The sequence below is a fragment of the Mesoplodon mirus genome (genome assembly GCF_964341445.2).
Source record: "Mesoplodon mirus genome assembly, chromosome: 3".
NCBI lineage: Eukaryota > Metazoa > Chordata > Mammalia > Artiodactyla > Ziphiidae > Mesoplodon > Mesoplodon mirus.
In genome coordinates, this window is record NC_138978.1 from 40,759,034 (window position 1) to 40,772,625 (window position 13,592).

A 13,592-nucleotide genomic window follows, 5' to 3' on the forward strand; every position below is an offset into this window, starting at 1 on the left:
CGTGCCCTGGTCCAGGAAGATCTCACATGCCGCGGAGCGTCTAGGCCCGTGAGCCATGGCCGCTGAGCCTGCGCGTCCGGAGCCTGTGCTCCGCAACGGGAGAGGCCACAACAGTGAGAGGCCCGCGTACTGCAAAAAAAAAAAAAAAAAAAGACACTTCTATTTCCTTTTTTTTTTTTTTTTTTTGGCTGCCTTGGGTCTTCTTTGCTGCACGTGGGCTTTCTCTAGTTGCAGCAAGCAGGGGCTACTCTTCGTTGTGGTGTGCAGGCTTCTCACTGCGGTGGCTGCTCTTGTTGCGGAGCACAGGCTCTAGGTGCGTGGGCTTCAGTAGTTGTGGCACGTGGGCTCAGTAGTTGTGGCTCACGGGCTCTAGAGCACAGGCTCAGTAGTTGTGGCGCACGGGCTTAGTTGCTCCGCAGCATGTGGGATTTTCCTGGACCAGGGCTTGAACCCGTGTCCCCTGCATTGGCAGGCAGATTGCCAACCACTGCACCACCAGGGAAGTCCCAGAAAAAAAGTTTAATAAAGATGTTTTAATAGATACTATTAATATATTCATCTTTACACCAATGCAGTCATAAAACATAATTAAAAAAGAAATTGTTCTGTAGGAAGGGGCCCAGAAAAGTCGTAAGGCTACCCTGGTTATATTAGTAAGGATGCTTTCTACCACAAAATATCAGAAAGCCCACTCTCAATAGCTTCAGCAGTGACAATATTTAATTTCCCTTGTTCAGCATTAGGGTGGCCTCCAGGGATGGCAGGGCACTCATGCCCTCAAGGACAAAGAATCCTTCCAGCTCTCCACTCTGCCATCCCTGCTGTTGGCTCCATTCTCAGCTTAGGAGCACACCAGCTTCCAGTAGGTCCAGGACATATCTGGACTTGACAACATTCCCAGGAAGAGAGCCACTAATGTAGCTTCCAGTGATTCTCTCCTAGGAGTGAGAAAACCTTTCCCAGAAGCCCCCCAGCAAATGTCCTCTTAGTCTCACTGGGTATAACCCCATTCCTAAACCAGTTACTGGCAAGAAGGAAGGAATTTATACCATGGGCTCAGACTAATCATCTGGGGTGCGTCAGAGGTTAGGGAGTCTTCTAGACTCCCTTCTCTAGAAGTCTTCCTCCAGGAGGTGGGACCTGAAGCCAAAAGCAAGGATGAGCTCACCCAGGGAAGAGTGTTCAGAAAGAGAAGCACAGACGACGTAGGAGCTTCAGCATTTCCATCTACTGAGGGCTAAAGGAGCAAAGGTTGAATCAGTTCCTGCTACAGAGGGGCTTCCTGTCTGATGGAAGAGACGCATCATTAAACACAGTTGCAAGTGGACTGGAATGTGAGAGCAGACTGGGTTGGAGGCCCAGCTGTGTACGTATGTGACTAGGTAGGTTTCTTAAGCTTTCTGCCTCAGTTTCCTTTTTGTATAGTACCGTACACATAGTAGATATCAAATAAACGCAGCCATCATGGTTTTATTATCATCCACATTATTATATATAGGTGGCAGGAAGCCATTGGGAGCGAATTAACGGCAGATTTGTGTCTAGGTTAGATGGCTTAGGCAGGTTGTGCTCTGTCCCTACTCTGGGTTTCCTCTTCACTAGGTCACTGTGAACAACTCACTGAGTTTCCCTCTGGCTGCCCCCAAGGCTGAACCCCACCAGAACCCTCCAGGCCCCAGCAGCATCTCCATAAAATCTGTGTGTTGGTTTTAGCTGCACTCCTGTGCCTTGGAATCAGGATAAATTACTATCCCTCCTTTCACCCCTGTCTGCTTACATTGTTGCCACTCAAAGAAATTAATCAGGTTTATTAAGCATGACCTCTCTTTTGTAAGTCCTGCTCTGGGTCACCAGATATGTACCTGTCTGCTGCTCTCCTAGTTCAGTTCCAGTTGGAGAGGCCTCAACCTTTCTCAGTGCTCTGGTGGGAGCACTGACAGGCGGCCGAGTGGCCACATCTTTTGTTATTTGCAGAGACTGTTGTACAGGGCTGGATTGGACAAAGACAGGACGCTCTGCTGTAGTGAGCACAAGGCCCTTTGTTGCCATGGCTGTGGAAGAAATAGGAACAAAAGGGATAAACGTTGCATCCAAATATGCTAATAATTAACACTTAACACCATGGATATAAAAAGCATTTAATACTAAATTACTATGATCATAATAGCTATTCTTTATTCAGCCCTACTCCATATGGCATCATGGCTTGGTAGTTAAGTACATGTGAACTGGAGCCTGATTGCCTGGGTCCAAATCCTGGCTCTGCTATTTACCAGCGTGGGCAAGTTACTCATGCTCTTTGAGTCTCAGTTTTGTATCTATAAAGCACGGACAATGGAAGTACACAACTCATAGGGTTATGTGAGTTCATATTATGCTTATAAAGCACTTAAACATGACCTACCACATAATAAGCACTCAATAAATATTATATATTTACATTGGTCAGCAAATTTAGACCTCAAAGCAAACATATGACATAGACATTATCATTATTATTATTATCCTTATTTATCAATTGAGGAAATCAAGACTCAGAGAGGTTGAGTAACTTTCCCAAGGTTACCCAGCAAGAAAGTAACAGAATCCAATTCTGACTGACCCTAAAGTCTTGTGCTTTCCACTGCTCCTGTGCTCCTTGTGCTTTCCATGAGCTCCTGGCAAGAGGTCCCACATCAATGTGATGGTACAGTATTGGTGACTTTCACAAATTCCTCTTCCCTTTCGTCACAGTTGGAACAAACTAGGTATTTTCAGAATGAAGGAAAGAGGAATCCTGTGGACAAGGCAGCTTAAGCAAGGTTTCTCTCCTCTCTGCCCCTGCTTTACGCCCAGATCCTCAGCCTTCCCTAGAATGTACAAGGCCCAGTTCTCTAGTGGAAGCTGGAAGGTCAGCTAGGGAAGAGCAGAGACACGGCCCAACTCTGGGTAAGACTTGCTCAAGTACCACCCATCTGATGGCTTGGCTGGCAGAGTGGAGCCACAGGGAAGAACCTGGCCATGGGGTACCAGGCCACACCAGTGCCAGGGGCTGGCAGGTTTGAGGCCAAGATGATCCAGGACAGATCTTGCACCCTAAAAATCTTTGGACATCACCAATAAAATAAAGTAAAACAGCACAGCCCAAAGCACCTTCCTGCCAGGGAACTTAAAATTCTTGAAGGATGCCTGCATTTTGTTTTTTTAATGTAAAGGAATCCCAGAGTCTGGCTTATCACACCTCCTGTGGAGCGGATATCTGGCTGCCAGACCAATAAGTGTTCATCAGGGCTCTGACCACTGCACAGCCTAGTCAGGCCTCTGCCCATTCTTCCACACAACCAAAGTCAGGCCTCTGCTCATGCTTCTACACAACCAACTCTTGTTTTGTATTCAAAAGCAGTTCAATTCCTAAACAACCATCTGGGCAAAAATAAAACTCAGCCTTACAAATATCTCTGGGAAAGAGGGGCAGTTGGCTATCTCATTAATTGCAACACTCACTGAGCCTAAACTCTGGGCGAGGCACTGTACTTACTATGACCCTTGTCACATCCCCTCTCATCCCCCCACCCCTCACTTATCTCTTGAGTTTATGGCTAGCTCCTGATGGCCCCTCCCCTGTGCTTCTCTCATGTCCAGATATCCATTTGCAATCAGATAAGGCCTGGTTGGGTTCATCCTGGACTCTGGGAAACACAGCCCTGGCTTCTCGATGAATATACAGCCTGGTGTCAGGATGACAGCCTGTGAAGGGGCCTCCCTGGAGTCCCCAGGCTATGCCCACACCTAGTTCAAGACAGCAGAGACTTCTCTGATGTGGACAGGCAAGCTGTCAATGCTATGTGGATCCCCTACCTCCCACTCAGGCCCTGATCACAGACCCTCTTCCTCAACCCTTTCTACCCACACCTGCCTCTTGCCTCCTACTCACACTCCTAGGGCTCTCAAATGGTGACCAGAGAAGGAAGGAAATGGCCAGGCTAAAGATTCAGTGAAAATAGCTGAAGCTTTGTACTTGGACAGATAAGGGTTTGAATTTCACCATATTACTTAACAGCTGCGTGACTTGGTCTGGTTACTTGAGTCTGGTCTCTTGAGTCTCAGTTTTCTAATCTCTGAAAGGAAAACAATCTTCTGTACTCTTAGGGTTTCTGTGAGGATTAGAAAAGATATGTATAAGTATGTTATACCCAGCAGCATTGAATAAATGGTAGACACTGTCAGACATAAGTTGGTCTCTTTATATTCCTTTAAAGTATATATAATTTCTCTCCCTAAATTCTTACAACCACCAGGCTATAGGGTCAGCCCACCAGTGGTGTTGCTGCAAGGAGCTTGGCTGGGGTGGAGCCAGCTCTCCTGCTGGGCCTGGACCTTAGTCTAGTGCATTGGTGGGGGTTTCAATCCCTCTGTCCATGGTTCAGTGACCAATCCTCCTGATTTGCCTGGGATTGTCCCAGATTTACAACTAAAATTTCCACATCCTGGGAGCACAGGCAGTTCAGTCTTGGGAAAACTGGTATGATCGGTCACCCTATCAAGCCAGCTGACCCACAGCAGATGGAGAACGTGTCAGACCCAGGAAGTAGCTGGGCTTCCCATAACCTTTCCCAGTTTGCTGGATGGATGGGCCAGGCTGGGCATCATATCTGCCCTTCCTTCTGGGTTCCCAGCCAAGACCTGGTTAAGTTGAAGCCAAGGGTGACACCCAGAGGTCATGTGAAAAACTGCAGTCTGATAATCACCCACCTGGCCCTTGAGGCCTTCGCTTGTTCATTAGTAAATATTTATTGAGCTCTCAACATGTACCAACCCTTGTGTTAGGCACTGGGCATAAGTCTCAGGGTCTTGGAAGGCATCCTCAAACAAGTTAAATTTATGCTGAGACCTACTTATTGAGAAGGTGTTTGCCAGGTCAGGGCAGGAGGGAAAGAGAGAGTATTCCAGGCAGGAAGGAACAGCAAAGACAAAAACTCTGAGTGGGAAGGAGCATAAAACATTCAAGAAACTAATTACAGTACGAAGGAAGGGGTTAGTAGTGACAACAGTTGGTGACTAACAATTGTTAGTGGTGACAGCAGGTGACAGTTAGGTTGCCAAGGCCTGACCAGCCAGGGGGGATTTATTTGTCTTTACCCTAAGTGCAATCAGAACTTAGTGAAGGGTTTTAAGCAGGACTGTAACATAATCAGATCTGCATTTTTCAAAGCTCACTCTGGCTACAGGGTGAAGACTGGTTTGGAGAGTAGTAAGTCTAAAGCCAAGGAGGCAAGTAGAAGGTCATTGCACTGTCCAGGTGGTACACAGTGAGGACCTGGACTTGGGTAGCGTGGGGAGATGATGAGAGGTGTGATGGTTTGAGAGACATTATGGAGATAGAATGGGCAGGGACATGGTGATTGACTGGAGGTGAAGGTTGAGGGACAGTGAGGTTCAAAAATGACTTGCAGGTTTCTGGCTAGGACCACTGGACAGCAGTGGAACAGCTGCTGAGAAGGGAGCACCAGAAGGAGGATGATGTTGGGCACGTTGAATCTGAGGTGCCTGTGGGACATGCATGCACATCAAGATGGCAAATAAGCAGGTGGATAAAGAGTAGGAAGAAGGAAATAATGTGGGGGTCATCTGCATGCAGATGGTAACTGAAGCCCTAAGCAGCACCAACATTCACAAGTGGGCAGAGGAAGACCAGGCAAATACAGTATTATAAAAGCCAGGGCAAGAGTGTTTCAGAAAGGAGAGAGCGGTCAACCTCTCCTTAGATCCTTTTAAAGTGAAGTGGTGGAGAGAAGCCAAGTTAGAGTGAGTTGTGCTGTAAGTAGGAGGTGAAGAGGTGGAGAAAACAACTGTAGACAACTCTTTCAGTAAATTTGGCTAAACTATCAAAGTTATCAGTGAGAGTGTAATTAGGTACAACTTTTTTGAATGGCAATTAGGCAGAATTTATGAAAATTAAAAATACACACAGGATTTACCCCAACAATTCTACTTCCAAGAAGTTAGCCTACAAATGTACTTCACCGATGCACAAAGACTTACAGAGAGGATGTTTACTGTGGCATTTTATAAAGAGCTAAAGTGAAATAAAATTTGCATACTCAACAGGAGGCTGGTTAAATTAGCTATAAAACAGCCACACAACAGGATATTATATATCTGTTAAAAAGAACATGCTGGGGGGGGATGAATCGGGAGATTGGGATTGACATATATACACTAATGTATAAAATAGGTAACTAATAAGAACCTGCTGTATAAAAAAATAAATTAAATTAAATTAAAAAAAAATAACATGCTAGATTTATATGTATTGAAATGGATGCATCAAGATTGGATGCATCAGGACTTCCCTGGTGGTGCGGTGGTTGGGAGCCCGCCTGCCAAAGCAGGGGACACGGGTTCGTGCCCCGGTCCGGGAGGATCCCACATGCCACGGAGCAGCTGGGCCAGTGAGCCATGGCCGCTAAGCCTGCGCGTCTGGAGCCTGTGCTCCGCAACGGGAGAGGCCACAGCAGTGAGAGGCCCACGTACCGCAAAAAAAAAAAAAAAAAAAAAAAGGCACTTTCACTGCCCTGGGCCTGGCTTCAATCACTGGCTGGGGAACTAAGATCCCACAAGCTGAGCGGCGCCAGCGGTGGGCGGGGAGCTAAGAGAATAAATGCACTATAATGGTTAAGGACTAAAAACTAAAAACTAAGCCAGATTTGAAATTCCATCCTCTCCATTTACCAGCTGTCTGCCTTGTGCAAATTATTTAACTCTTCTTTGCCTCAGTCTCCCCGTCTACAAACTGGACATGATTATAGTATTTTTGTTTAATGAGTTAATGTATGTTAAGCATAGAAGTCTTTGTTCTTATTACAAATAGCCATTATCCATAATTAAATTAAAAGTAGGGGCAATGCCAAGTATGTGTGTGTGTTCTTAGCAGATAGCAAAGCTCCCCAATTGTAGTATGAGTAAAACAAATATTTATTAAATAAATGAAATACTAGAAAGAAAAAAGTACTCGGAAAATCATTTTTTGTTCTCAGACACTTTTTTTTACTTTGTATATGTTAGTTCCATGAAATAAAATGTTAAATTAAAAAAAAATGTGGTATATGGGACTTCCCTGGTGGCACAGTGGATAAGACTCCGTGCTCCCACTGCAGGGGCCTGGATTTGATCCCTGGTCAGGGAACTAGATCTCACATGCATGTCGCAACTAAGGAGCCCTGGAGCCGCAACAAAGGAGCCCGCCTGCCACAACTAAGACCCGGTGCAACCAAATAAATAAATATCTTTTTTTTTTAAATGTGGAATATTAACCATAAAAATAATGAAATATTGCCATTTGCAGCAACATGGGTGGACCTAGAGAATATCACACTAAGTGAAGTAAGTTAGACAGAAAAAGATAAATATATATCACTTATATGTGGAATCTAAAATATAACACAAATGATTATATATATACAAAACAGAAAAAGACTCACAGACATAGGAGACAAACTTATGGTTACCAAAGGGGAAAGGGACGGGGGTCGAGGAGTGAATAAATTAGGAGTATGGGATTAACAGATACAAACTACTATACATAAAATAAATAAGCAACAAGAATTTACTGTATAGCACAGGGAACTATATTCAATATCTTGTAGTAACCTATGAAGGAAAATAATCTGAAAATATATATATATATATAACTGAATCACTTTGCTGTACACATGAAACTAGCACAATATTGTAAATCAACTATACTTTAATTTTTAAAAATCCTTATTTTTATAAGTTTGGCTGCGAAGGTAGGAGAATTATACAAAAATAGTTGTAGAAGTAAGCAGGATAAAGGGAGGGCTTTTTGGTTTGTCTTTTTTTTTAAGATGAGAGAGACCTGATGATCTCTCTTAAAAGGGACAGAATGAAGATATATAGGAGAGGAAAATCAGTAAAGCAGGGCTTCCCTGGTGGCACAGTGGTTGAGAGTCCGCCTGCCGATGCAGGGGATGCAGGTTCGTGCCCCGGTCCGGGAGGATCCCACATGCTGCGGAGCGGCTGGGCCTGTGAGCCATGGCCGCTGAGCCTGCACGTCTGGAGCCTGTGCTCCGCAACGGGAGAGGCCACAACAGTGAAAGGCCCACGTACCGCAAAAAAATAAATAAATAATAAGAAAAGGGTCAACTGTACTAACAACTGCCAATCAACTACACTTGCTCTCACCTCCACACCTTTGTATAAGCCGTGTCCTGCACCTGGAACTCTTCACTCCCAACCTCCAGCACATAAAGGTACCCTTCACCTTGTCAATTCCTACTCAAACTTCTGGTCTCAGCTTCTCCTGGGAAGCCTTCCCTAGTCCTCCAGACAATGTTAGAAGCAACAGCCTCTTCACTGGCCTCCCCATTCTGCCCTTGCTCCCCTCCATCCTATTATCAACTCAGCAGCCAGCGAGGTTCAATAGAAATGTGGATTCTGATCCGGTCAACCGTCAGCTTAAACCCTCCAGTGGCTTCCTATCTTGTTCAGAGTAAAAGCCAAAGTTTGCCTTATGGCTACTATTCCCCCTTCTCCCTATCCTATTCCAGATGCACTGGCCTTTTGATCCAATACACCAGCCCCATTCCTGCCTCAGGGCCTTTACATTTGTTCCTCTTGCCCCCTCACTTCCTTCAGGAATTAACTCAAAAGTCACCTTCTCGCAATTCTGACATATACTACAACATGGATGAAACTTACAGGCATTATGCTAAGTGAAATAGGCCAGTCACACACACACACACACACACACACACACACACTGCATGATTTCACTTACATGAGGTACCTAGAGTAGTCAAAATCATAACAGAGACAGAAAATAGAACAGTGGTTGCCAGCGGCGGGGGGAGGGGAGAGTGGCGAGCTATCTAAAGGGTACAGTGTCAGCTGTGGAGGAAGGGTTCAGCATATGGATGAAGTGATGGTTGCGCGACATGAATGTACTTAATACCACTGAACTGTACCTTAAAAATGTAATGTATTATGTGTGTTTTACCACACACACACAAAGTCACCTTCTCTGAGGTCTTCCAGGTCACTCCTTATAAAAAGTCAAGGGCTCAAGGAGAAGAACGGAATCACGTGGAGGTACGGCAGTGGCAAGGCCAGAAACGAGGGAGCATCTGAGGTCGCCTCCTGGATGGGGAGGGAGCTCCGTATGGGCGCGGCCAGAAAGGCGGGAGTTTCCGGGAGCCGATTTCAGGGGAAGGAAGGAAGGAGGGAACTTGGGAGGGGCGGGGTGAGGTAAGGGAGGGGAGGGGAGGGGAGGGGAGGAGAGAGGAGGGAAGGGGAGGGGCGGAGGGGAGGGGAGAGGGAAGGGCGGGGTGGGCCCTGAAAGGTGCGAGCTTTGGGGCCTCCTTTGCGGCTGGGAGAGGGAGGGCGGAGGAGAGGGGAGAGGGGAGAGGGGAGAGGGGAGAGGGGAGAGGGGAGAGGGGAGGAGAAGGGGAGGGGAAGGAGCGGGGAGAGGGCGGGGGTCAGGATTTCTGCAGGGGCCGAGTGTGCCTCGGGTCTGAGAGCTCCGAGAGTTCGACTCCTCCGCCCTCCACAGCCCCCGCCTCCACCTCTGCTGACCTCGTCATTGTAGAAGGCAGATGTATAGGAGAGGCGTCACCACCTAGCCTCTCCTACCCGCGCGCGCGCCCTCCAGTGGTATCGGCCGGTTCCCTCAGGTCTCGACCTGCGCGCCCACCCTCGTTATCAGTAGCTCCAGGAGGAGTGCAACCGCGGCCAGGCTCGGAGGACCCATCTTGGGAAAGTTCCGCAGGGTCCTGATCGCAGGAGGACACGAGTCTGATCCCAGGAGGTCACGGCCAAGACGCCAGCAGGGATGCAGGAAGTAGAGTCTAGTTCTCTAACCCCAACAGGTCTCCAGAGCCCAGTCTATGCACTGGGCCAAAGTCAAGCACAGTGCCCTTGCAGGGCAGCGTGCCCCAGACAAGGTCACCCTTTTCTTCTTCTTCTTCTTCTTCTTCTTCTTTTTTTTTTTTTGCGGTACGCGGGCCTCTCACTGCCGTGGCCTCTCCCGTTGCAGAGCACAGGCTCCGGACGCGCAGGCTCAGCGGCCATGGCTCACGGGCCCAGCCGCTCCGTGGCATGTGGGATCCTCCCGGACCGGGGCACGAACCCGTGTCCCCTGCATCGGCAGGTGGACTCTCAAAACCACTGCGCCACCAGGGAAGCCCCACCCTTTTCTTTTAGACAACCCCCACTTAGCTTCCAGAAATCTACCCTCCCCCAGGTCAGAAGTGATTGGTCAGGGGTCCTGTTTCTGTTCCCTCTGTCCATACCTGGAGCCCTTGAGTGGAAATTCCTTCTCCCGGACCAAAGGCCTGGAAGCTGCTCCCTTGGGGCCCCAATCATGAGAGCTGGGGCAGAGCACTGCCTTTTCTGTACCAGCCCTCTCAGATTCCTATTCCCAGGGCCCCCTCCCCCAGAATCCACCACCAAAGCCAGAGCCCTCCCAGTGACTAGGGAGGAGTAGCCCTTTGTATGCCCTGACCCCACAGTCAGGTCCAGGTTCACAGGCTAAAACCAGGATCTTTTGCCAGGCTGCACCATATACTATTTCATTTAATCACAACAATCCCATGAGGTAGGTACCGTTATTATTCCCATTTTTATAGATGACAAAACTAAGACTCAGAAGTTAAGCAATTTGCCCAAAGTTATACACGTGCTAGTAAGTGTTGGAGGTAGATTTTTAAACCCAGGTCTGTCTGGCTTTTGGAGCCCATGTTCTCAAATTCACTGGAGTGCAGAGTAGCACCAAGTGCTTTTCACCACTGCTTCAGGTACTGCCTTCCTGGCTGTAGGCCTGAACACCCAGCCAGGTGTTTTTCTAAGCCCTGTGCCCTCATCACATCCTTCTCCCTCCTGCCAATTAAACTCAACAGTAAGTCATCACACCAGGCTGCCTGACAAATGAATCTCTTTTGCATTGCCTCAGACCACAGGCATCCATCCCAACTGTCTCCCCAACCTTATGCTCCATTGCTCCTCTGAGGGTTTGGCTCACATTCCTCACTGAGCTTTTGCTTATGCCATTTGCCCTTCTTGGAATGCCCTTCCAAACCCTTCAAGAGCTACCAAGTGAAGTTCCAGAAGACTCCTAATTTCCTCAATCCAGTGATCTCACACAGTTCTCAGTGGCAAGGCCAGAAATGCCTCCAGAAAGCTCCTCTGGCCTAATACCCAATCAGGAAGCTGGAAAGAGCGAAGAGGACTTATTCTAGTCCTAATAGAGTCAGGACGGTGAGAAAGGATGCCCGTGCAGCTGTTCCTTTCAAATCCTGAGCCACTGTTTTTTTCTCCAAATCTTGTTTGGGACAAGGGGGTAAAAAATGTTAAGGGAGAAGTGGGGTTGAAAAGGTGCAGCTGAAAGATTTCCCCAAAGAGAGATGCATTTAGGAGCTATATAAATGGTCTAGCTTCCTATAACATAAATTTCTCTGGACCATTTTGGGGAAAGAGTGAAAATCTGTAATTTAAAGCATTTTATTCTATTTTAAATTTTAAAGGAACATTAGGCAATTAAAAGCAAAATTCTCCAAAAATTTTAAGCTAAAACATGAAATTGCTAAGAAATTCCGTGCTTGTAGAGGGAAAATTCGGACTCTTCCCCCAACTAGGGCTGATTCCCCTTGCTCTGAGGTTGGGGCATGAGTGGGAACCCAGTGCCTGGCACCTAGTGAAGGCAGCTATTGTGATCTCCAGGGTCCGGGGATGGGAGGCTCAGTGCCCAAAGGTGTGTGGCCCAGCCAGAGGCCGTGGGAAGGTCAGTGCCCAAGAGTGAGGCCCAGCCAGAGGCCATAGGAAGGGTCAGTCCCGTGTCCCCTGTGTACTCTCGGCCACACAGGCTGAGCGAGAGGGTGGAGAGTGGCAGTCACTGGCTCCGCCCCCCTCTCTCGCCCCACCCCTGCACTGGCTCCGCGTGGTTCTCTAGAGCCGCAGCTCAGACTCAGTGGTCTCCAGGCAGCTCCAGTTTGGCGTGGGTCGGCAGAGGGAACCGCAAGCCCCCAAGTGGTCCGTCTGTGGCTCCTCCCCGAAAAAGATCGAGGAACGCGGTCTGCCGGCAAAATTGGACTCCACCGGCTTCTGACGACAAGCCAGGGACTGAGAGTCTCCGAGTCCCGGACAAGTGATTGTCCCCAGGGGAAGGACAGGCCGGGGTCGCCATCCAGACCGCCATGGCCGCGCCCGCCCGCCGTCTGTGCCATATCGCCTTCCACGTGCCCGCGGGGCTGCCCCTCGCCCGGGATCTGCAGCGCCTCTTCGGCTTCCAGCCACTGGCGGTGCGGGAAGCAGACGGCTGGCGGCAGCTGGCTCTGCGGAGCGGCGACGCGGTCTTTTTGGTGAACGAGGGCGCGGGGCCCGCAGAGCCACTGTACGGCCTGGACCCGCATCATGCGGTGCCCAGTGCCACGAACCTGTGCTTCGACGTGGCCGACGCGGGCGCCGCCGCCCGGGCGCTGGCGGCGCTCGGCTGCAGCGTGCCGGTGCCCCCTGTCAGCATGCAGGATGAGCAGGGCGCCGCCACCTACGCCGTGATAAGCTCGCCGGCCGGCAACCTCAGCCTGACGCTGCTGGACCGCACTGGCTTCTGTGGGCCCTTCCTGCCCGGCTTTAGGCCTGTGCCCTCCGCACCTGGCCCGGGCTGGGTCAGCCACGTGGACCACCTGACCTTGGCCTGCACCCCTAGCAGCTCCCCAAAACTGATGCGCTGGTTCCACGACTGTCTAGGCTTTCACCACCTGCCGCTGAGCCCAGGTGAGGATCCGGAGCTGGGCCTGGAGGTGGCAGCAGAGTCCGGGCGCGGGGGGCTGAGGCTGACCGCCCTGCGGGCCCCTACGGGTAGTGCTGTCCCTACCCTCGTGCTGGCCGAGTCCCTGCTGGGGGTCACCAGCAGACAGGACCAGGTGGAGCAGTTCCTGGCCCGGAACGGGGGACCTGGACTGCAGCACGTGGGGCTATACACACCAAATATCATGGAAGCCACTGAGGGGGTGGCAGGGGCCGGGGGTCAGCTCCTGACTCCTCCTGAGGCCTACTACCAGCAGCCAGGCAAGGAGAAGCAGATCCTGGCTGCAGGGTATGAGCCTAGCCTGCTGGCCCGACAGGGGGTCTTGCTAGATGGTGACAGAGGCAAGTTTCTGCTTCAGGTCTTCACCAAGTCCCTCTTTGCAGAGGACACTTTCTTCCTGGAGCTGATTCAGAGGCAGGGGGCCACTGGATTTGGCCAGGGCAACATTCGGGCCCTGTGGCAGTCCGTGCAGGAGCAAGCTGCCAGGGTCCAGGAAGCCTGATAAGGGCTGAAGCTGGGTGTAGCCGCCTGTCCTGGAGCACTGGGGAGTCCAGCACAGGGCCTGCTGGAACTGAGAGACACCCACAGAGGCCTGGAGTGAAAGGTTTTGTCTTTAGGGGCCGGTTGTGGCCTCCATCTCATCGTGCCAGAAGTTGAATCTCACAGGGGTCCAAAGAGATGGGATTTTTTTTTAAACTGTGAAACATTTCTCATATTGTCTATATCTAACATATATGCAAAATGTAAAGAATAAAGGAATTACACAATTAGGAAATAGAACATAACCAAT

The 13,592-nt window shown here is 49.5% G+C and overlaps 1 protein-coding gene and 1 long non-coding RNA gene across 3 annotated transcripts; one reads left to right on the plus strand and one right to left on the minus strand.

Annotated features, from left to right (window-relative positions):
- Positions 1 to 1,768: 1,768 nt before the first annotated feature.
- Positions 1,769 to 9,102, minus strand: LOC309799803. 2 transcript variants are annotated; one of them, XR_014293346.1, is made up of 3 exons: positions 9,018 to 9,102; positions 4,025 to 4,133; positions 1,769 to 2,051 (listed from the first exon to the last, which is right to left on the minus strand). It is a non-coding gene; the product is annotated as an uncharacterized lncRNA (long non-coding RNA). The 2 variants fall into 2 exon arrangements; XR_014293347.1 differs by lacking the exon at positions 1,769 to 2,051 and adding an exon at positions 2,610 to 2,743.
- A 2,429-nt stretch (positions 9,103 to 11,531) lies between these two features.
- HPDL (4-hydroxyphenylpyruvate dioxygenase like) lies at positions 11,532 to 13,388 on the plus strand. The gene is made up of 2 exons (XM_082613353.1): positions 11,532 to 11,776; positions 11,819 to 13,388. The coding sequence occupies exon 2, from the start codon at positions 12,189 to 12,191 to the stop codon at positions 13,302 to 13,304; it is 1,116 nt and encodes a 371-aa protein (XP_082469479.1). The 5' UTR covers positions 11,532 to 11,776; positions 11,819 to 12,188; the 3' UTR covers positions 13,305 to 13,388.
- Positions 13,389 to 13,592: the final 204 nt, after the last annotated feature.